This window comes from Equus quagga, chromosome 9 (genome assembly GCF_021613505.1).
Source record: "Equus quagga isolate Etosha38 chromosome 9, UCLA_HA_Equagga_1.0, whole genome shotgun sequence".
Classification (NCBI taxonomy): Eukaryota; Metazoa; Chordata; class Mammalia; order Perissodactyla; family Equidae; genus Equus; species Equus quagga.
This window is the reverse complement of record NC_060275.1, coordinates 12225636-12249883: the sequence shown is the minus strand read 5'-3', so window position 1 is coordinate 12249883 and position 24248 is coordinate 12225636. Positions and strand designations below refer to the sequence as shown.

At 37.8% G+C, this 24248-nt stretch overlaps 1 protein-coding gene and 1 long non-coding RNA gene across 5 annotated transcripts in view; one reads left to right on the top strand and one right to left on the bottom strand.

The window, feature by feature from the left end:
* The window catches only part of CDH7 (cadherin 7), a 122087-nt gene that overhangs the window by 37942 nt on the left and 59897 nt on the right, over positions 1-24248 (top strand). Inside the window, exons 3-4 of the mRNA XM_046671086.1 lie at positions 19201-19495; positions 23021-23140. Of these exons, the coding sequence (XP_046527042.1) occupies positions 19201-19495; positions 23021-23140 (415 nt within the window). The remainder of the gene's footprint in view (positions 1-19200; positions 19496-23020; positions 23141-24248) is intronic.
* Positions 6358-24248, bottom strand: part of LOC124244495 (uncharacterized) — a 173707-nt gene continuing 155816 nt past the window's right edge. For 2 of the 4 annotated variants that reach the window (XR_006890027.1, XR_006890028.1), the window contains 3 exons: positions 14397-14493; positions 14183-14283; positions 6358-6409 (listed from right to left, as the gene is read on the bottom strand). This is a non-coding gene — a long non-coding RNA (uncharacterized LOC124244495). The remainder of the gene's footprint in view (positions 6410-14182; positions 14284-14396; positions 14494-24248) is intronic. The other 2 variants (XR_006890029.1, XR_006890026.1) reach the window with 1 other exon arrangement.

The window sequence follows — 24248 nt, the reverse complement described above, 5'->3', positions numbered from 1 at the left end:
GTAGGTTCTTATCCTTTCTGTAGGCCACAATATAGTGAGGAAACTTACAAATAATTTGTATTGTCTTACAGTGGATTTTGTAAGTGTACAATGGGAGATGAAGGAAACAGCACCAAAATCAGCTTGGGGAGATCAGGCAAGTGTTTAAAGAGGAGGTATTTCAGCTGAGCCTTGAAGGATGAAAAAGCAATCCCTGAACTATATGGGAGAAGAGATAAGATATTCTTCTCCCAAAGAAGTAATTTATACAAAGGCATGGAGATGTGAGAAAATACAATTTGTTCAGAGTCTGTAAGTGATTCAGATGGCCAAAGAGTAGGACAAAAGAAGAGCAGAGGCAGCAGCCGTGAATCAAGAGCCACATCATAAGAATTTAATATACTTGCTAAGAAACTTTTTGTTTTTGTTTGTTTGTCTTTTGGTACGTTTAGGAGATGGTTTTGAGCCTCCTTAAATTTCAGAAAGGCCAGCTCTGCTAGGGTCAAAGCCTTTTAAATGAAGAGGGCAAGACTGGAGGCAGAAAGTCAATTCAGTGATGGTTAAGTATTCCCAGATAAGAGATGATGGGGACTGAAACATGATCATGGGAAGGAGGATTAGAAGGATAAGATGGATAACAGTTATTTGGAAAGTGGAGTAGTTAGGAGACGTTTAACAGTTAAATGTGGAGTTGAGAATGTTGAAAGGGATACAGAAGGAGGGAAGAGGGGCTGTCTATCTTGATCACTGTTGTCTCTACAGTATCAGGAAAGGTACCTTCCACATAGTAAGTGCTGTGCAGTGAATGATGAATCCAGTGTTTCTGGCTCAAGATAGGAAATTGCTGAATTTGAAGCTGCCTGAGGGATATACACGTGGACATCTTCGTTAAGGAAACACTCAAATTCCTAAACATAGAAAATAGGTGAAAAAAACAACTTATTGACCTGGTTGATGGTGAAACATGTAGGATTTGATGACTCCCTGAAGAAGAGTTGACTTTTACATTTGGTCATTAACATGACTCTTTGGGAGTGAAGGTAAAAAAAAGTACTCTACAATACACTGATTTTTATTTTTTTCTGTCTTCTTAATTCCCTTTTCTTGTTCACCCATGGAGTGAGAAATACTTTTTAAAAATATTGCATTAAGTAATCTTTGTAGTCTTTGTACAAAAGCTATTGTTATGGACTGTTTATGACAGGTAATTGATTGGTTCAAAATGAACCCACTAAATTATGAAGTACATACTATGAGTCACTGTATATGTAATAGTTCATTATTTAGACACCTTGAACAGAAGAAAATCTGTTTCCAAAAGGGCTTTCAGAAACATGAAAAATATGTTTAAAGATTCCATTAATATTCTTGCTTATGAAGCAATGATCCTGTAAATCTGTACAATGTTTTAAGAAGGAGCTAATATAAAAATTAGGAACACTTCTTTTAGTCTCTGTGCCTAGCTCCATTTGAAACAAAATATCTCTGAGTGTACATGTATGTATATAGACATGTATGTTGTGTGTATATGCATATGCATGTATGTATATGTGTATATTTCAGCATTACACATATAATCAGTCAGCTTTTTGCATACAGATGTACATACAAAATAGTAAAATAGTTGGGTCTAAGACTCTGTCCTCTTTATGTGGTGCTCTTAATCAAACAGTACTAACACTAAAAACTCCTTATTTAGTATTTTGTCGTTTGTAAGCCATGTTCTGTGACATTCTCTCTCTTGAATCTTACAAAAACTTCCTGAGGGTGGGGAAACATTGTCATCACTGGTTAACTTCTGTATGTGAGAAACTTGAGACAGAAAGAAAGTCATATCCATAGATAAGAAGCAGTGGCGCTAAGTCCTGGTCCCAAGCATCCTGTTCTCGGACCATGTTTTCCTGTCCACTGTTAGTCACTGGCTATTTGGACTGATGCCAGACATTCCACTGGAATTCTTAGGAGCCATGTTAAATGATATAATATATAATAATAATTTAATGTTCTCTCTGGGACTCTGTCCAACAAATTCTGTCACTAGTTTTATAATTTGTTTAGAATATGACAGAATTATTGGCAAAACAAATACAACTCGACTGGTTCGGATTCCTTCTGCCCTAATAGTTGTATATATTCTCTAATGGTCCTCATCTTTCATCTGTTTCTCTTGGCCTTTACTTTAAATTGATATCTCTGGCTTTTAATTAAATGGCATTTGACTAAATAACATTTCTCTGTTCATTATGGTAATTTGTTTATATGGTACTTGGATATTGAATTTTGAAAACAACATTAACTATTTATTTTGCGACGGCGTGTTAGATATTTTTCTTAAGTGGCCCTGAGGCTGACATTCTATGCAGTAAGAAATGGCTCTCCTAAGTTCTAGCCGCACTCCGTGGAGCTCCAGAATGGCTGCTGCAGCCAGCCTTTTCTCAAGAGTGGCAAAACATATGGAACATATCTTAGAGAATTTGGAAGAGAGAAGAAAAAATGGAAAAGGGGAGTCTTCTGGTTTCTATACTCCAGACGACTGAATTCATGTACCCTCTAGGGCTCAAAGGAGGTCAGTGTCTGTTGAGGACAAATGTAAAGTATCAAATACCCACGCCTTGAAAAGCTCCCTGTCATCCTGGTCAGAGGAGCTTCTAGGTAAAAAAGCAGGCGGTATTCCTCCCTAGGGCTGTGTGTTGGCCATTTTATGTTTTAATTTTCTTGCCTTATATTACAAAGAAATGCAGATGGGAAAATATGTATATCTTCTTTCTAAGGTACAAATAATATTGTATTCTAGAATAATATGTTTTGCAGGTGTTTTTCCTCACATGGCTGCAGAGTTGTATTGTGATGTCGTAGCACTCTCGCCTCTAGAGCAGCCGACGACAGAAGACCACTTTTCCTTATTTCCATTGTTACCCAGTTCCCAGCTGCCCTCTCATCCATGCAGATAGATTCTGTTTGGCCTTCTTCAAAACTCAGCTCTCTACTAATTTCCGTAGGAAAACCAATTACACCAAGCATTTGGCAACATTTAAAAAAATCGTAGTTAAAGTTAAGTGAGGCCATGAGATTGCCATACAGCATTCCACTTAACAGACCTTCATCTGACATTCCATCCTTGGCTATCCTCCTCTGAGACCCCACCTTGAAGAGTTCCGTATCTTTTCCTTCCCCCTTCCTCCATGCAGCCTCCAGCTCCTCGTGTCTCTCTTTTATTTGTGCGGGGGAGTTAGTGATTATCCTTTATAACTTGAGTGTTTATGAGGAAGGTTGGATGTCTCAGTTTCCGTACCACAAAGTTTATGAGACATTTCTTCTACATAAATAAACATAGGAGAAATTCCAGTGAATACATTTATTTCCATTTCATTACAAACTAGAAACATTTTTCACTGTATTAAAAGCCTATAAAACAGTGTTATTACAGTCCAGTCTGTAGACTGGAGCTCCGAGATTAGATAAGGTTTTTTTGTTAATGGTGGTAACTATAAATTGCTTACAACATCTCATCACACTGTACTTATCACCAAAGTATACTATCACTCAGTGTGATTGTAATGGACTTGATTTTGTACAGAAAATAAGAATAAGATCATCTTAAAAGATGTTCTGGAGAAAACACATGCAGTGGCAGTCCTAAACAAAATGCTGTCATTTATCGAAGCTGTTGTCATCATGTTTCTTTGAGCAACATATAATATTCAATGCTTCATGTGCTCTTTTCACTTTTATTTGGCTTCCTTGATTTTCATGTTAGATAAATGCAAAATATGGATAATTTTGGTATTGAGTCTGATGGATTTGATTGTAGAAAGCTTTCGGCAGTGTGTTTTTTCTTTGCAAAGCCTATTGCATTCCAGGGCAGAAGGGGGATGTAGAAAAGAAGAAGAATATGGGAGAATTAGAAGTAGAAAATAGGAGATAAGAAGCAAAAACTAGCACATTCTATCAATAATAATTTGCATTTTTTTCACATTTTACCCTTCAAAATTGGAATGCCTAGACATCTTAATATTATATAGGTTTCTTTTAATTTCATGATAGCATGTATGGTTATGGTGCACATTGCAGTCAGTGAGCTCACACCACTGAAGACGTTAAATGCTAAGCTGATCTGTAATGTGGAAAGTTGTCGGGAGCCATCCCTGATCTGGAGCTGAAGAGCAATATCATTGTGTTTTAGTAAGTTGCACATGACAATCATGTAATGTTATGTGGTAGAGATTTTGAAGAGGGGGGAGACCAGTTAAGAGTGCACGTTTTTTGTAAACTGTAAGTTGCTAAGCTGATAACGTATGTGAGAAAGAATGAAATCCTTATTCAGGGCAGAAGTGGACAAAGTGGAGACAAAATGGCAGAGCTGGTGGGCATCGAGGTGGAATATTGAGAATTAACAACTGATTGAGGATGGCAGTCAAAGGACAAAGAAGGATCAGGAACAAAATCTTGACAATTCAATAACTTTGAATGTACATTTTGCCTTTCTAGTGGTTGGATTTTCATATGAGGGGATGTGAGAATCCAGTACCTTGCAGATCATTCATCTCTTGTGGGAGGACACAGGGTAGGGGCAGCGTAGTACAGACAGAATGGGTAGAAGACAGATTTTGTTGTTGGTGAGACCTAGAGTCAAGTCTGTGATGTTACCGTGTAAGCCTGGGCAGAGCACTTACCCGGTTAAATCATAGTTTCCTCCTGTATAAAATTAGGCCAATAATGCCTACCACAGAAGTTTGTTAGGAGAATTAAAGGCCTTTTACCACAGTGTCTGGCACATAATTACATTCAATAAATATTAGCTCTCACTATTAGCTATTTGAATAAGAGAGCTATAAACCAATATGTGAAGCAGAGCGGATGAAAGTCGGAACTGCAAAAATAAAGCAAAGAAGTGTGAGGTTACAGAAAGGCATAGAGGAGCCACATTCTTTAACAGTTGTACAGTTGTGGTGGGGTTTTAAGTTAGACTGGATCAAGCCTGCACGACATTCTTTTTTATCATAACTTCCTCATGATTAAAATAGTCCCACTTCACACAGTATTGCAGTCCAGAATCAACTAGCCTCAGTGATTACTGATCATTTTGTATTTGACATATGACAATGCATGGCTGTACAGTTGTGATATTCTTTTTTCTCTTTTTTAATCACAAGTAATGTAAAAGGAGATTCAGTTGGCACTCTTCTTTTAAAATTAAAAAAAAAAAAATTTTGTCTACAGCAAAGGAGATTTCAGTTAATAGAAGCAACATAGAAAACAAGGGTGAATACACCCACCCCGAACGATGCCCTCCAGGAATGTTTCTCTGTATTAATATCCTCCGCACCAAGCTTCTACCAGGAAATCATTATCATCACAGTACTGCTGCAAGGAGTTTCAGGTAGTTCAAATTGAAATAGAATAATACATCTAAACCATGTATCTAAATGTGACAGGATAGAGTATGGAGAGAACATATAACATTGTAAATCTCAGGGAAGCAAAGAGCAAATAGGTTTTCTTAGTGTGTATATTTGTAAGTGATACTAATTGAATTTGCACATAGGATATCAGATAAATTATAAGTACTATTAATAATGTTTCCTTTTAAATAAGGGCACTTTTCCTGACAGTTGTGTTTAGGTAGCATATTATTTTGACATACTCTTTAAAGATACTTCGGGTATGTTCTTGACATAAATTTTTAAATCAAAAGCTAATTACTTCTGTTGAGTTATTTTAACCAAATTGCGAGCTGGTATACACAGGCAAAAAGATCCTCACTCTCAAATGCCCCGAAATAAATGTCTCAATGCCTTTTTTTCACAAGCCACCAGAAAAGACATTTTGCAATTATAGAAAAGACTCTTAACAAAATAAATCTTTGGGGTTTTCTGAGGATACATACTCTGAACTTGTTCTAAAGCACTCCTGACGTTCCCAAGGTGGCACGTCTATACAATTCCCATATGGATTTTATAAACTGGTTTAAGCTAAGGCATTATCACACACCTAAAACTCAGCCCCAGTGTCTTGTGCATGGCCTGGAGTAGACAGTATGTTCGAGGAATCTGGATGGATGATTATAGTTCATCCCTCCTTATTTGGAAGGGATAGAGGGAGTTTTAGGGTTAGAAAGGGCCTTTAAGACCTCCTAGTTCAATGCATTTTGTAGATGAACAAACTGAAGTCCCGAGAAGGCCCTAATTGCCTCAGTGGTCTGGCATTGGAGCAGTCTCCGTGGCACTAGCCACTGGTCCCCTGGCTCTTGTCCTGTGTCAAGTTGCTTAATACAGATGTGAATCGGTTTCATTGTTATTGTGACTCACTTTAGTGATTGTGATTGTGCCGCTGGAGGGCTTGATTTCTTCCTCTTGAATCCCAGTTCTGTGGGTTAATCCAATTCTGTGGATTAATGGATAGCAGAGTAGAGTTCTAATATTTGATACTCCTTTGAGAAGAAGAGACAAAGAGTCATACTATGAAATAAATGTGGCTGTTAGGAAAATACTCAGAGAAATTATTACATTTTTAAAATTGGATAGAACTTCATCAGTTTAAAAGCTAAATAGAATTTTGCAAAAATCAGTTTTAAGTGATGGTGTTACTCCTCCTGCCTTGCCTGTACCTTACCACTGGGATGCAGCCCCCTCTCCTTAGGTAGAACTGGTGGAGTCCTCCTGTTAATACCAGAACAACCTGTAAACAAACACACACACAGCCCTGGCCAGTCCTTCCCAGGAAAACCAATGCTGCCTTTCCAGCGTCTCCCAGGTGAGAGCTACTCTAGGATGCCTCACTCTTGCGTCAACTAGTTATTGACTTTGTTCTGATGGTGCCCATCCTTCCACTTTACTCTCTTTCTCCCTTTTTCTCTTTTTCCTCCCCATAGCTTTACTAATTTTATTACATTTGTTTATGTAAATTTTTATCCTTAGGGCATTAAACATTGCAGTCAAGATTGTTAGTGGTACCAAGGCAGGATGTTGAAGTCATTGGCTGCAGTGGGTGTTAAGAAGGCTCCGAAGGGACTACATTTTCCTCCTTTATTTTTAAATGATATTTTGTTTTAGAGAAGAAAACATGTCTTCGCTCTTCTTAGGTCACCTGAGCCAGAAGATGGTCCTCTTATTCCTTGCACCTGCTCTATTATAGATGAAACAATTACAGATCCCACAGAGGGTCCTGTCATGTGAAACAGGTTTATTTTTCATTTAGGAAGCTTTTGTGTTTATTGAAATTATGTCAGAGATTTTTCGAGGTCTGCTTTTAAAATTTGTACCTTTTCAGCAAATTATTGCGTAAGCTCTGCAGACGTGCTTATTTTCAATTTTTTATCTAGTGAATAAGCCTATTTTTCCTCTGTCTTTCAAAATGATTTTATCAGTAAAATGGAAGAGCATTTCCCTCATCTTCTTCTGTATTTCTTTCTTCTTTCTAGGCCAGTGATTTTTACATTGGGTGTATAATAGTGTGACCTGGAGAGCTTTTAAAAATAAAAAACGCCTAGGTCCATGGACACATATCTGATTGAACTATTCTGTGGTAGGTCTGGGCATCATAGTACGTGAGTGAACATAAGACACTTGCCCAGGCTGTGGAGAACAGGGGGTGTCGGGTGAAGAGGAATGCATGCAGACCTGGCCCCTGGGCTCGCTGAAGACCATTTTGCGTCTTCCATTTCCCCAATATGAAAAACACCACAGTGAATCCTCCTCCCTCTTGTGACTGGTTCATTCACAGTGTGAAGTTTCTAGAAATCAAAGCATTTGGAAGCATGGAAAAAATAAGAGTATGTCAGGTGTAGACTGAAAGAAACCAGCGTCACTGCCCAGGCTTACATCCTTTATGAATTTTACTACCCTGCAGCTTCCTCCTCAGCTGCCGCTTCTGATCTACAAGTACCAAATTATGTAAATATGCCTCTCACTCTCCCGTGCCTCTGCAGGAGACAGCATGGTATGCGTGAGGACAGATGGGCATGAGAGCCAAGCTCTGCTGCTCGTTAGTTACTGAGTTAGTTACCTGTGTGCGAGTTGCAGGTCAAGGCCATAGGAAACAGACTCGGAGACAGGGATTTGCTTGTAGGGACTTCACTGGAGTGCGTTATTGGAATTAACGTTGTGAGGGAGGGAGGCAAGTAGCACTGGGCAGAGGACAGAGTTGGCCTGCAGGGCAGTTCAGCCCTGAACATAGCTGATGGGAGCTGTGGAGCTGGGAAGGCTGTTCCGAGTTGTCCTGAAGTCGGGGCTTTAAAGCCCCCATCAGCTAGTCATTGGATGTGGGATGCCCCAAGAACGGAGTATTACCTTTGGCAAAGTAACTCTCTTTGCTGACTTTGCAATCTTCCAAATTTGTAAATTTTCCCAAACTGACAATTTTGGGGAAGTGCTTAGCTGAAAAACAGCCGTCATCAACACTCCTGGTGTTTCATTGGGTCAGTAGGGAGTGGACCTGGGAGGCTGCCATGACATCCCCCGAGGCCACCCCTTGTACCACTTGCATCCATTTGCTTCATGTAATCAGTTCGTGGAGCAGCTCCTACAGAAACATGTGAGACCTCTTTTCTTGGAGGCATTCACAAGAAAGTTAGTAGGATGAACTACAGCTCCTGTTGTTGCAACTGGTCTCCAGGTTACAAATGATATTCATCCTTTTCCTCTCATCACTCCTCCTGCCTCACGCTGAGGTTCTTGCACTTGTGCATTTACCATCAAGAATAGGGCGAGGGAGTATCAAGAGACACCAAAGGGCCCAGATGCAAAAACTATTCTTCCTGTCCCCCTTGTGTAATAGAATCCCACCTCCTCCTGATGATCAAAGTCAGTTACACTCATCAGGATGGCGATGCCTCTCCTTATGCCCCAGTCCCTTCTTGCTGGGAGTCCAGGATAGCATGGACATTCCCACTCTAACCCTTTAGTTCCTGGTCCTGTATATCCTACCAACCCCAGGAAGCTATATGACATTAGATGAGGCACCTCTCTCCAGTAGAGGGTGAGTTTTCCTATGGCAAGTGATAACAGGCTGAGAGCAGGCTAACGCCAGCACTTCCAGCAGTTGAGGAAATGACTGATGACTGTTTCAGCCCTTAGGGTGAAGATGTAGTGGGATAGGGGTAACACACCATGAGTCCCCTAGAGGGGGTCTCAGATTTGGAAATACTTCTTCTTCTTCCTTTTTTTTTTTTTTGAGGGAGATTAGCCCTAAGATAACATCTGCTGCCAAGCTTCCTCTTTTTACTGAGGAAGACTGGCCCTGAGCTAACATCCTTGCCCGTCTTCCTCTTCTTTGTATGTGGGACCCCTGCCACAGCATGGCTTGGCAAGTGGTGCGTAGGTCCGCACCCAGGACCGAACCGGTGAACCCCGGGCTGCTGAAGCAGAATGTACGAGCTTAACTGCTGCGCCACTAGCCGGACCCTCGGATTTAGAAATACTTGTGAGGTTTAATAGAGATCATAAATATTTTCTTTGTACTACCACTTTCTTTGTTTGCATTCTATTTCCATTTCTATCATACTTATATGATATTTCCTTTATGTCATAAAAATGCAATAGTTCAAAATGTTAATTTTTTGACCAATTTCTATGGAAAAAGATACTATATTAATACAGGGTGTCACAGATCTGGTGCTTATAGTTCTCTCACCACCTTCGGTGTTCTCTCCGCCTGTCTGACTCTGACCTATGTAAAATATAGGTAGGTGTTTTGTTGTTCTGAGTTTATATTTCTGACCCCAGAGGGATGCCCAGAGCATAAGAACATCCCTGCAGGTTAATAATATGACCTCGTTATATACAGAAAATGTAGTTTATGTTGCTAAGACACTACAACTTTGCATCATCAAAACATACTCCCACTGAATACTCCACAAATTAGCTTAACTTAGTTTTCCTGAAACATGAGTTATCCCGAAAAGAAAATTGTTTGCCCCCTTACTATGGAAAATTGAACTAATTGTAGAGTGGCCATATTTAAAGTATCACGTACTATTTGATGGATACATAAACATCCACTGTATATTTTTTCTCCTGTACCGCTGATTGTTAGAGAAGGGACACTTTTGAGTAAAATATGTAAACAAATCAAGATACAGAAAAAATTTTACTCAGTAATCTTTTATAGATGAGATTATAAATGCAAATTAATTGAAAAACGATTAGCTCTTTTCAGCAGTGACATTATTGGCCTCAGCTGGTTTGTGTGTAAGTGGTATTATTTGTTAGACCAGAAGTTTTTGATCTGCAGTGCTGGTTGAAAATTCAGATTCCTAGTTCCAACTCAAAGAGGTTCTGATTCTGTAGACTTAAGACAGAGCCTCGAAACTGGCATTGTAAACCAGCATCCCAGGTAATTCTGATGCAGGAACCCTACATCGTAAATGTCAAAAAATAATAACTTCTTTAGCCAAACAATAGATTAAGATCCATGGACTATTCCATGGTCTTTTAAAAACTTTTAATTATTTAAACAGATGTTTACAGAATGTGGGTTGTAATATATTTATATTCTAAAGCCTCTTTTTATATATTGCATGAAAAATTATTCTCTGTTATAAATTAGTAGATCCTGTGTATTACCAGTCTGAATGTCCCCAAAAAGGAATTTATTCCATCATTCAGTCAAGTTCCTTCCTGGAAATCAAGCTCCACCCCTCCATGCCAGACTAATTCTTAGTCATGGCCTTTTGCCTCAACTTAAATATCATTTCTTTAAAAAGCACTTCCCTGAACCCTTGAAGGTGGTTTGGTTTTCCTGCCATATGATTTCTTGGCATTCTGCAGGTGCTTTTTGAGGTCATCAGGAGTAGAAGTGTTTGTTCAACCTGGTCCGCTGACAGCGTGCCTCTGGGAGCTCACGAAGACGGGGACTCTTTGGGTCAGTGCTATCGGCTCCCCTGCCACTCTGCTCTTTCTCATCTCCATCCACACACCAGGCCAATAGTAGATACTCTGTACTTATTTTAAATAGATGATTAATGTATGTCAAGTGTTTAGATGGAGACAGAAACAGGCCCAATTCGAGCTCTATTTAATTTATGAGGACAATGTGGTTTGGGCACCAGGATAATGGCATTTGTATCTCTGTAGTCCAGGTAATAGCTGAAGTGGTATTTTTAACCTAGTACTTTTAATAACAACTAAAGGGGTACTTTATAAGCTGCCAGAAAGGATTAACTAGACAAACACTAAGTACTCAGTGAAGAATATTTGAAAACAAGTTTACCAGATATTATAAATTACAAATAATGTGCATACTTACTGTGGATTTAGAGTTAACCATCAGCCCTCCTTACCAAGATCTTACTAATAAGGGTGGAATGGGCTAGTCACTGTCTGTTCTCCCCTTGAACTAGCTCCTTTTCTCTGTTCACTCTGCTAGTTCTATGTGATCTCTGACATTCTCTGTCTCTCGTATCTTTGTCCACATACTGGCCTCCATCAGGTCATAATGAACACATATCTTTGCATTAGAACTTGCTAAGATAGTGTAGGATATTCTCTTTTTAAATTATACAAGTATGGAGTTTTTCTCCCCCAAGTGTAGACTCCAAAATTGCTTCCGTCATTTTAACTATTATTATTTCTATTTTTGAGCGCACAAGGCATTGCAATGCATCAGACTTCAGGAAATATTTTGCAAACGCCTTATGCTATTCCTCTCTGCCACATATACCTGAATTCCTTACCCAAAATGCCATGTACAGAACTTCTGTGTAAGTCTTAAGGATGGCCTCTGCAGATTGCCCTGTGCCTGCATGGCAGCAATGGTCTTCCAGTCTGCCCTAATCTTAGGACAGGAGACATTAGCTAGGACTGATTATTGCCTAGAAGCATTCAAAAGAGCTTTCATGTAGGATTTTACCTACTGAGCAGTGCTTCTCAACTGATCTGTGGGGAAGGGCCAAGTTTTTTGTTTGTTTGCAGACTTAATTGTTTTTAATCACACAGGACACACTGTGTTGTGACCTCCTGATAATTTTGTAACTACATTAAACATGAATTATATAGATTAAAAAATTCAATCCTTATTTCTTTTATTATTGCTATTGGGTTCAACAGGCATTAAATTACTCTGTAAAATGTGAAAGCTGCTGAGCCCTCCTCTCAGTTTCCATACTCACTCCAACGTGGACGGCCGGCACCCATTCATTGAGTAACACTGCCCTTGCCTCCTGTGGACATGCATCTTCTGCTCAATCAGCCCCCATTTAAAAAGTAAGACTAGGGGGCCGGCCCCATGGCCGAGTGGTTAAGTTTGTGCACTCCACTTCGGCAGCTCAGGGTTTCACTGGTTCAAATCCTGGGCATGGACGTGGCACCACTCATCAGGCCATGCTGAGGTGGCATCCCACATGCCACAACTGGAAGCACCAACAACTGAAAATATACAGCTATGTACCAGGGGGCTTTAGGGAGAAAAAGGGGAAAAAAAGAAGTAAGACTAAAAGTTATCCTCCTGAGAAAAAAGCTTAATCTTTCCAGAAGTTTGTTTTGCAGCTGCTTCTGGTTCAGCACTTAGAGTTCAGAACTAGGTGAGCGAGGTACTGCAGGGGAGCCCTGAAGGAGAGAACGTGGTGTGCTCACCATCCTTAACCGAGGAGGAGTTTTGATCAGCGAGAATTTGACTCAAGGCAGATTTCTTAAGTTATTTGAAACTTTTGGATGTGGCCTGGAGCCAGCAACCGGAGAATGGGTGAGATGCATGCTGTGGAGTTTTCTTTAGGGAGGTGCATGTAGCTGTGTGGAACAGAGAATGCTCTTCTGAGTTGCTCTCACTCCGTCCCTGGTGACAAAGATGTGGCTCTGAATGTGAAGCTCTGAGTAACCATGCCATAGGCACCAATGTAGAACCTTTTCAAGCAAAAGCAAGATTTTTCCCCCAAAGGAATGCAGATAATTTTATTGTACCACTGTATGTGAACTTACACATGTAGATCGAAAGTTATGATTTACAAAATACTTCCAGATGCATTACTTTGTTTTATCCTCACTTCAGTATTTAAGGCCAAGTGTCCATTTATAGATGCTGATCTATAACAGATGGATAAACTGGAATTTAAGAGCCATGAAGCTACTGCAATAAGGAGCAGAGTGGAGCTTCAACAGCCATACCTCTGGTTCTTTTGAACTGACCTGGCAGTTGTAATTACTCTGCTGCTAAGAAATGAACTAAGACCCCAGAATGAAGGTTTATCATTGTTGAATTAGTGTGAACTTTTTCTAAGAATAAAATTATCTAAGTAGTCCTCCTTTTCTTTTTATTTATTTCTTAAAAAAAAAGATATGAGATTTTTCTTGGCAATTTTAACCTTACCTAAGCACTTCCTGAATTGTATTTCTTTCCTTTATCGCTCTGTGCATAATAATTAATATCTATACTTCTTAAACTATGCATCTTGATCAAAGATGCTTCACAAGTAGATTGTGTTCCATTATCCTGGACCACATTGATACTTATAAATTAGGAATACTTCAACCAGAAAGGAATGACTCATACACTTGTTTTCGTCTCTAATATTTCTTCAACAGCTTGATTATTACATGGTATCCAGTGGCATGTGGAAAATATCTATTAAAAAGCATAATGAGAAAAGAAAACATACATGTAATGTGTATATTCAAGTAGTTTTATTTCTACCAATTATTGTTCAAATCTTCCCTCTATACTTGTAATTTTAACCTTGTAAAAGTTTAGTAAAAGTAAACTGCATGAGTTCTAACAATCTGTAATGTATCTTTAAACTTTAAAAAATCAGGAATCTATAATAAGTAAACCAATGGTGGAAAATTCACCTAGAAATATTATTTGCTAACATTCAAGTTAAATGATTCTCAGATTGATAAATGTGTTGCTCAAAGGAGCATATGTGTATTGTTTACTCAGCCATCATTACTCCATTTTGTACAGAAATGTAGCAATATGAAGAAGTTTTATTTATATAATAGTGCATTTTTCTTATTCAAGTGTTTCTTACAAGGAAAATTGAATATAATAAAACTATAATTATTCCTAAGTTCATCATCTACAGGTCAGTGAGGATCATTGTGGCTTTTATTTAGTTTAATGTTTTTAGTGTCACACTTTTCATGTAAACATCGTCTCTTTCCCAATAGTTGCATCTTATGTCTAGATTTGCTTTTTTTGCGACATAAAAATTTAGTATGTTTTCAAAGCCAAAAACATTTAAAAGTACAATCCTGATATTACAGTAATTTACCTTTGTGAATCACATTCTACGGTATCATCTTGAGTAGTTGTCACAATTGTTTGATGAAGTCCAAGTATGATGTTTTTATCTCCATTTTAAATAGGAGGACACTAAAAGTCAGAGAGTAAAGACAAGATCATCAGTAAGAACAAATAACAAGCAGAGTTTAAGAAGTACATAGAGGGAGGAAAAGTTGATCAATATGTTGAATTGATTTTTTTACCTCAGTCTTTGGCTAAATTGAGGAATATTCACTGTTTTCAGACTTTTCTTTAAGCAGATAGATTGAAAGTGCTGGACCAGGTAGTTCATATCAGGCCCTAGGTGATTAAATGGATGTAAGAAAATTGTCAGAACTGCAGTGCATTGATCTGGGTTTCAGTTTTGGCCTTTAAAATCTTAAAAAATAAATGGTGGATACAAAAATTAATCAAGGACGTGGAGATCCTGCCTTCAGAGGACAGCCAAGAGTCTATAAAATTCTCCTCGAGCACCTTTGTGTGTGTGTGTGTGTGTGTGTGTGTGTGTGTGTGTGTGTGTGTGTGACCTAGGAAGACAGGAGTAAGAAAGCATTTTTGCCCCTGCAGGGCCTTGTCTCCTGGGGAACACAAACGTGAAATGTGCAAATACAAAATCACGTGCTACGTGTTAGCGTGAGCGTACAAAATGAGGTATCTGAGCACCATCTGGGCAGTTCAGAGGATTAGGAAGGACAAACCAGACATACTGGATTTTTCTTTTTGTTGCATAATGCTATTAAAACTTAAAAGGATAGAAATTGAAATAAAACAAGCACTACTGCTTTACAAGCTGGATTATAAATTTACTAAATTTAATGCAACGAATTGTTGATTGAGAATGTGGAATAGGGTGATAAAAAGAACCCAGCTCTTAAGGAGTTTATAAATTAAAGAAGGGGTTGGATAGGAAAACAACTGAATGAGATTTTCAATATAAAGTGGAATTAAATGCATTCTGTCATAGAAATTCTAAGAACATGCCATGGGAAAAAAATAGGAGGCTTGTTAAGCCTTCAGTAGAAGAGAACTTACATTAAGCTGAATTGGATGTCAGTTGGTGGGCAAGAGGATGAAGTATGTATCTTGAACAGGGTGGAAATGCTTGCTATGCTTAGGCAGTGGTGACCAGTCCGACGTGGCTGGAGCATAGAGTGCACTCTGAGATGTGCTGGGAAAGAGAGACTAGGGAGAGAGCATGATGGCCCCATGGAGCCTATGCTTAGAATTTGGGGCTAAGTCCATAGACTATGGGAAGCAATTAAATGTATTTGATAAGGAGTGTGATATCATTCAATGTATATTTTAGGCAGATAATTTCTGACAGGCACTATGACCGCCTAGACAATGTGAATTATTGAAAGTAGACAATAGCTGGGGAGTTTTGTAATAGCCCAAGTGAAAGATTTTAAGATTCTGCATTAGGGTTATTATTCAGAGAGATTGAAGAGAAAGAGTTGATGTGTTAGAGATAATGGGTGGGTATTCTGTTAAGTGGGGGATGATGGAGCCATAATGGATTATTCAACGTATTATATTTTAGGCTGCATGTAAAGTGTACTTTGTCTTCCTGGCCTGTGTAGATTATGAAGAATCCAACACAATTTGGTATTTCCTATATTGTTACCATACACAGTGCTGCCATAGTGACATATAGGATTCACGTAATAATTGTGTCCCGTTCCCTGCTTATTCTTTTGCCTTATCATGAGCTAAACTCAGCTAAGGGTTCTGTGCTCCTCACTGCTTGAGCTCCTCACTGCTTGTGCTCATTGGCAAAAAATAGAGAAGTTATTTAGTGTAAATATTTACTTTGGAGTCCCAACAAATATTTTGAAAAGGATTTAGGAACCCAGGCAATAAAGGTAAGTTTTGTCTGGTGATTAATGAATCAAGATTTTGTTGTTATTGTTTAGATGAATCACAACATTGTGTTTACAAGGCTACTTGCAGGTGAAATAGACTTATCGTGAGTTTTACTCTGCCCCAAATAGGGTACAAACATTTGTTTTGATTGTGGTTTTTTTATTTATTTCTTATTTATTTAGCATACTGTAGGACCATAGAATTTTTTTTTCTATAATAGTCGTTCCAAAAGATTTTGTGTATGTGTGCACGTGCCTACATAGACATGTGGTAACTTAAGAATACCATTCAGTAGTTCTACACTTTTAATGTTTTTCTTTGCTGAGCGTTCTTTTTCAGCACAGGATAGTAATTTTTCACTGACAATGTAGATTTCACTCCACCAATTAAGATTAGTATATTGCACATAGTCCCGCAGATTAAATGTCTGAGTGCATCTGATAATTGTGTATCCATTTTAACATTTACAAGTTGGTCATCCACTTTTACTGTAGATGCTTACACTAACTTTGCAAGGACACCAAGCTTAGACTCAACAATTTTCTACTTGTAAATTTTGGCAGTGATTACAAGCCTAGTGGTGGTCCTACCTGGGAGAAAAGTGTCAGTGATGGGGAGGATGGTAAAGTTCAAGGATCCTGAACCAATGTATATATGTGTGTGTGTGTATGGGTGGTGGTGGTGGAAGGCAGAAGAGAAGGAATCTGATCTTTGAATGATTGGAGAAAAAAACCTTATGAATCTTTTACCTTCAATGCTGTCAGTAATGGAGAACCACTCAGAATACCACATGATGTAAGATATGGCAGCAGAGCTCAGGTTGAACATCACAGTCGGGATTTAATGTATGTTATATATTGAAAAGGAATGTATCCTCTCCCCCTTACCTGGAATACCACAGGAATGTTGTATCACCATGCCAAGAAAACAGCAATCAGTTGACATGAATTAGTCAAATGAATCATAAGAGCTGGTTCTATAAATGGGATGAGATTTAGAGATATAGCAAGCATTTGATTAAAGGCACGACCTGGGTATTATTTATGTGTTTCTTATGGTCATCAGATCTTCCTTCAGTGTCCCACACCAGTCATCAGTAGTGTGTAGACGCTTACCACTAGATGCTGGCCCATAAAGGCACAGATGAAGATGAGGAGGGGTAAGAGAGTGGCTGTGAGAAGTGTGAATAAGAGGGATGCTTGAGGTATTAGCAGCTTAAGACAACTTGTTTTCATCCATCATCTGCATTTGTCTCGGGACTCACGTTTTTTGCTATGTGTTGTTGAGGGTGGTTATATAATGCCAAGAAAGGACCCTTGTGGTAAGTCATAAAATGCATCAATGGAAACCACCCAGAGTACTGAACTTCCTGAAGCTTTGGGGAGCCATCAGGTGGGGGTGGGTTTCATGCATCCTTCTTTCCCTGGGCTCTCCTTTGCAGCAGCTTTTAATGTGTCCCTTCACAGGACAGCAGCTCCTCTCCCAGAGACAGAATCCCATTGGAGGGAGTGGAGAATGGCCTTTCTGTAGTCTGCCAGCTTTCATAATCCTGTCACAGCCTCAGAGAACTGGCTGTGTGACCTCAGGCAAAGTATTTAGCCATTCTCTACAACAGTTTCCTCATCTGTTGATAAGGATAGTAAAGTCATTCAATGTGAGCATGGAATAAGTTACTGTGTAGAGAACATTAAGAATAATTCCTGGCACATAGGAAGCACTCAATAATTCATACCATAATTATTCTCAGTTTTCTTCCTTCTTAAATTACAGGGAGATATAGATGTAATAGTAACCCTGAGAATAATTTAAGAAAATTAAGTAATTCACCATATTTCAGAAACACAACTTCTCCGTATGCTGGATAAACATGTGGCACAGTGATCCGCTAGATAATTCCATACCGAACAAATCCAAATGATAACTTGTGCCAGAAATTCACTTTTTGTATTATTTAGTCCTGACTAAAAACTACAGAAACTAAAGGACAAGTCAGGTATTTATTCTGAAGCAGAGTATAAACACAGCTGTTAACAATGCAGTGGAAGAATCATAGAAATCCGTGGTGCAAAAAGTGATATCCTCAACAGCTACCGTGAAAGGATGAAAATGCACCAAGCACACGCTTTCCTAAGTAGCTTCCCATATTTTATATTTTTAGCACCTTGTCTTTTAAAGAATGCAAAAGTAGTTCTGTAGGGCAGTGGAAAGCCTTGTTATTTGGTAAATTGGGTTTTTACATTTGTATTAATGGAAATCCAGAAGGACGGCAGTTACAGGGGATGAAAGATTGTTGGAATGACAGATTGACTACTGTATTTCTCAGGTTATGAAGTTCAGGAAAATGTGTAATTATTTTCGAGCTTCCTCAGATTTCTCTGTTCAACATAATGTCCTGACACACAGAAGGGACAGTTCCAGATATGAAATGCAAATCAGGAGGTGCTGCCCCTGCCACCCAGGCCAGGGTTAATCATGCAAATCTAATGCAGTTCTTGGTATTTCAAGAAAGGTTTCAGTTGAAGTCTCAGGCACATGCTGATTTAAATTCCTACTTCACAGAGCAGGGTAATTTTTTTCAGCTTCAAATTTTAAAATATAAAAGAGGATTTGGGGACTGATTTATTGACTGGACATCCATCCATTTTGTTGGTCGTGGAAAGGAGTGGAAGTAGGAGTGGGAAGGAAAGGCACCCTTAAAGAAAGTGAGGATTTCTAAGCATATTAAGTAATAGATTAGATCTAAATTTACAAATGTTCTGTAGCCAATCCCTTTGTTTGGAATAAGAGCAAATCAACCAATTATACATGTTTACTGAATATCTGCTCTGTTCAAAGAAGATGGCTAAAACTGGCAAGAACAGATCCAATAAAAAATAACACTACAACAAGTTCCTAACTTTGGAAATGATATAAAATCCCTTTGGAAATGAGACTGTTTACAGGAAGAAATGAAATTGTCTTGCTCACAAGTGCAAGCTGACACGTTCTAATAGCTTTTCTGCTGTGCATAATAAGCGTCAGCTTATCTTTCCAAGAACAATAAAATGTCATGTACTGCTGCCTGACATAAGAATTATTTTTACATATCTCCATATCGCTGACTCTCTTGTAAGTTAATCTCATCTCACATGAATTTTTCACCAGCTTCACTCTGATGTTGATAAAGGAGATGGTTCCATCAAATACATCTTGTCAGGCGAAGGGGCAAGTTCCATTTTCATTATTGATGAGAACACTGGGGATATTCATGCTACCAAGAGGCTGGATCGCGAGGAGCAGGCCTACTACACGCTGCGAGCCCAAGCGCTGGACAGGCTCACAAACAAGCCCGTGGAGCCCGAGTCCGAGTTCGTCATCAAGATTCAGGATATCAATGACAATGAACCCAAATTCTTGGATGGGCCATATACTGCTGGAGTTCCTGAAATGTCTCCTGTGGGTAAGTCAAGAGCATTACTTTTGCATTGAGTGTCTGATTTGAGGAAATTTGTCCAAAACTAAATCATCATAAGTTCTGAAGAAAACCACATTAGTATTTGTATAGTAATTGCCAGTTAGGATGAGGGGGAAATTTGGGACATGTTAGTAACCAGTACCCAAATCTAATTCTTCAACTTATTATTTTATTTATATGGAAAATTAGGAAATTTTTCCTTTTACACAGAGATCAAAATGTCTTCAATAAATTACTTAGGTCTTACATTCCCTTTTCAATTTAATATTTAAAATTTTTTTAAAGTGATTAAAATTATGCCTAAGAAGTTAAAAAGGAAAATCTTTCCAGACACAGCCCTATGATGATCTTTTACTTTTCTTTCTCCTGATATTAGGATAATGATTCACTATTCGAAACATCTCTCTGTGGCCAAGATATCAGGCAGGCTGTCAGTGATTAGCCAGGCTAACATTGGATCAGCCAGACTATTTGCTTGTAGAGTGTTGGAACTCACAAACGTCCATCCGCATGCCACCACTAATCCTTTTGTAATTTCTCCAGAAACTTAAATGCATGAAAATTTTTTACTGAATTGATAATAATGGTAAAGTGATACTCAGTTTGAGATATATAATAGAATAATGAAGGCTGTTTTACTTAAAGGCCTTTTGACATTGCCCCGTTACTGGAAAAATAGAAGGTAAAGTACTTCTAGTATATACTTTATTTAAATCAAATACTATTAAACTCTGTTTTAAAGTCCATTTAGTCAGGTATTTTGGAATAGTTTTCGGCCAGTATGTAATTAAAGTATGGATGATCTTACAAAATAATAAAAAATGGTAAGGCTGGAAGAGATACTAGTTGACTTCTATGTTAATTTCCTGTTGTTTTTAGTATTGAAGGAGGAAGTTAATTTAAGATAATAATTGAATTTGCCTTTTACCACATGAAAATTGTACCCAGTGTGATTTGCTTTACTTTAAATGTCATTTCATTCATTCCATCATTCTGTCAGCACATCTTCTGTGTGGAGGAGTCAAACTGCAAAGATGTGTTATGTATGTCACAATGTAGTGACCCTAAATTTCTGTTCCTATCAGATGAGAGAGGGAAAATTATTTGGAGCACCATGGCTCTAGCTGCTAAAGAAATACAAACTGAAGATGAGCCAAAGAAATTGATGCTTGTGCTCAGGAAAAATTCTGAAATGCAGTGGCCGTATCTCACTCTAGTTAGCTTATATATAAGCATTTCTTTGACCAGACAGGCTTATTCACACTTTCTCAATACCGCCCACATCTTCAGAGTGCTTCCTGCCGTTGTTGCTTAACAACAGTAACAAAAACAACAACAATGATGACAGCAGCAACAAGATTTTGGAGGTTTTGGAGAGAAGAGAAGGCACATTGTCCTCCTCAAAGTAGTAATGTTTAGAAAAACAGGACATTTTGAGGTGTATTTGAGCAGTTCAGGTTGAGTCTGTAGTTCTCATGGGCTTGCTGGGCGCTCTTCATTGGCTTGCTAAGGTTTTCCTTTCCTATATTGAATGTTGCGATGCAAATTGGATTAATGCGAGCTTTTTGATTTAGAGGCTAAGTAATGCACTGTAGTTTTGGTTTCAGTGGTACCACTCTGATATCAAACAGCATGATTATTATGCACACAAGTAAGTTATTTTAGCTGTTTGATTGTTTCCAACAGGCTCAGAGCTTTTTAGAAAATGATTTTCATATGTCTTTAGCATTTACTTGACACTGATTTAGATCACTGGGTTAATATCAAAATTCAAACTAAGAACAATGAATGTCTATATAAAATATGTTATATGGATTTTTAGTGAGTCAGAGTTTATCAAAGTGTTTAATTCTAACCAAATAGTTATAATAGCCATTAAATAGTATAGTATAACAATGTAAGATTTCAGTGTTTAATATTCAGGACTATTGCTTTTTCATTGCATTCTAACTAATTATGAGATTTAAAACACACTCATAAGCCCTTATGGTAACTTATTTATTACCAGAATAGATAAGCATGGAAAATTTAAAGTTATTTGAGAATATGCATGTTTGTGTAGTAAATTACTTAAGGAACACCTCAGAAAAAATTATATAAAACTAAAATTACTGAGGTATAGTTTTCATTATTTTGTTTGTTTAAGGTTGTTTTCTTTTCAAATGAAGTAGGAAATCAGTACTAAAGCATAGCACCAAAATAAATATTGCTGTAAAGATGGTGTGTTATAGAGAAAACAGGGAACATGACTACAATTGTTCTAGCATTTTAAAATAATCAAGATTTAATTCTTAAGAAGATTTTTAAATATACATTATTTACCATTTGGTCCTACTGGGCATCCACATGGCACAATCACCTAAGTCTGTCAAATGAAAAAATAACTTCTGAATTTAAAAAATGGTACTATATATGTAACTTTAGAATTTCCACCCCGTTTTAAAGAAAATAAAATTGATAAGGGAAATCATAGTGTGGAAGAGAGAATGGATTTGTAACAAAGTGGACATTAATGACAAGGTATTTAGAAAGAGAGTCTCTGTAGGAATATATCTAAAAGAGATGTTAGGTTAAAAATGCCATATTTTCAAGAAATTATTAGAAATGAACTTGAACCTTAAAAGAATATATGGAGAAAGGGACTTATGTCATCCCTATCAGATAGGACATATATGATAAAATAGCGTGTGCTTAACCATATAAACCAAGCAAACGTATCTAATATTTTTAAGATTACATTCCAAATGGAAATAAAAAGAACAGATCACAATACATCGCTTATCCCATATAGAATAAGTGAATACATAGTAAAGTGGAGAAGCAACGTGACATTCTATCCTATGACATGTAGAAAAACAACTAATAATGCAATTTTTGATGTTGTCATGCTTTTCCTTCTTTAAGGGGAAAGTTTGGTTTAAATTCTCATTTCATGTTTTGTTTTCCAATCAATGAGTAGAAATGAAAAATAAAAGTATTACTGAAGAGATAGGATAGCCACCTAATATCCAGTTAAATGTATCAATTGAATATTCCCTATTCAGTTAGTGAAGTTTCTATTTCTGTCTGGGTCTGCTTAGTTACAACAGCGAGATTCCCTTGATGACTTGAGTGTCAAGATGCGATTCTTTGTCATGCTGCCTTCTGGACAGTGATTGAAACATACAGAGATTGCTCCTGATAAAAACTTGTACCTGGACCCTGATGGATGAGATGCCTAACATTTGAGTCCCATCCAATTCTGAGTATATCTCTGTCTCACATACATCATCAATCTTATTTTTTACTAACGCATTTTTATATCCCTTAAATATTTCTGAAAGCTTAATTAGCATTTGTCTTCTTTTTGAGTTAGTCTTATACAAAAAATATATCCATTTTTCATGTGCCTTGAAACAAGGAAAATGAAGAATTTAAAACATCGAATGTAGAATCTTCAGCATTATGTGAGTTTTTAGGTTTTGTGGCCTTTGAAGTTTTTAATTCATTGGTTTTGGGATTGGCGTGTAGGGACGTCGGTGGTACAAGTGACAGCAACAGATGCTGATGATCCTACGTATGGCAACAGCGCCCGAGTGGTCTACAGTATTCTGCAAGGACAGCCATACTTCTCAGTGGAACCAAAAACAGGTAAAAACTGAAGTGCAGCACTCCTTGTAAAGTCATCATTTATGTTTTGACACAGAATTAATATTAGCTGTTTTTATTCAATATAATTGGCACTGATAACAGACACTATATTGTGCTTTGATCAAGATGTGTACTATGGTAATCAATAACATTATTTATAGAGGCATTAGCACCTTTTAAGAATATTTTATTATATTTATCAGTATTGCCACGAAATTTAAACAAAATATTATAAATTAAAAGTCTTTCATTGGGGCCAGGCTGGTGGCATGGCAGTTAAGTTCCAGTGCTCCAGTATGGTGGCCTGGGGTTCACCGGTTTGGATCCCCGGTGTGGAACTACACACTGCTTATCAAGCCGTGCTGTGGCAGATGTCCCACATATAAAGTAGAGGAAGGTGGGCACTGATGTTAGCTCAGGGCCAATCTTCCTCAGCACAAAGAGGAAGATTGGCGGTGGATGTTAGCTCAGTGCTAATCTTCCTCAAAAAAAAGAAAAAATTTCAGCTGCTATCTCCTAACTATATAAGAAAATAGTGATGATTCACTTTTAAGTTGTGCTTTTGTTTTGTTTTCTTTAATTAATTCACATAGGATTTATACGCGTTAAAATTTAAATCTCAAGGAGATACGTCTCTGCCATGCAGTAGAATAGGGGTTCAGCTTATCCTTCCAGAGGCTGGTTTTCTCAGGAAATTATTTTAAACATACATAACAATTAGGATGGTGATCTGCTAAGTCAAAAACTAAATTAAATGACTTTTTTTTTTAAATTTAGGAGAAAAAAATTTTTATGAGTTGCCAAACTGCCTGGATAGAGTATTTGCTTGGTTGGCTAGATGTTCTGCTTTGATTTTAGGCTGAAATAGTTTACATCAAGTAAGACTATAATTTGGAGTACTGTTATCTTGGTTATAGAATAATATTTTATCTATTCTGCTTTTCTGCGTCTGTGTGTAGGGTAGGTGGGTGGCTGTGAAGATGGCTGAGTGTGTGCCCTTGATGTTTTTCATCACTCCGAAAATCTAAAATTTCTCTACATTTTAATAATTTTGCCTTTATCACAGAGAAGAATTCTTCTTCTACTAGCCAAGTTTATGATTATGAAT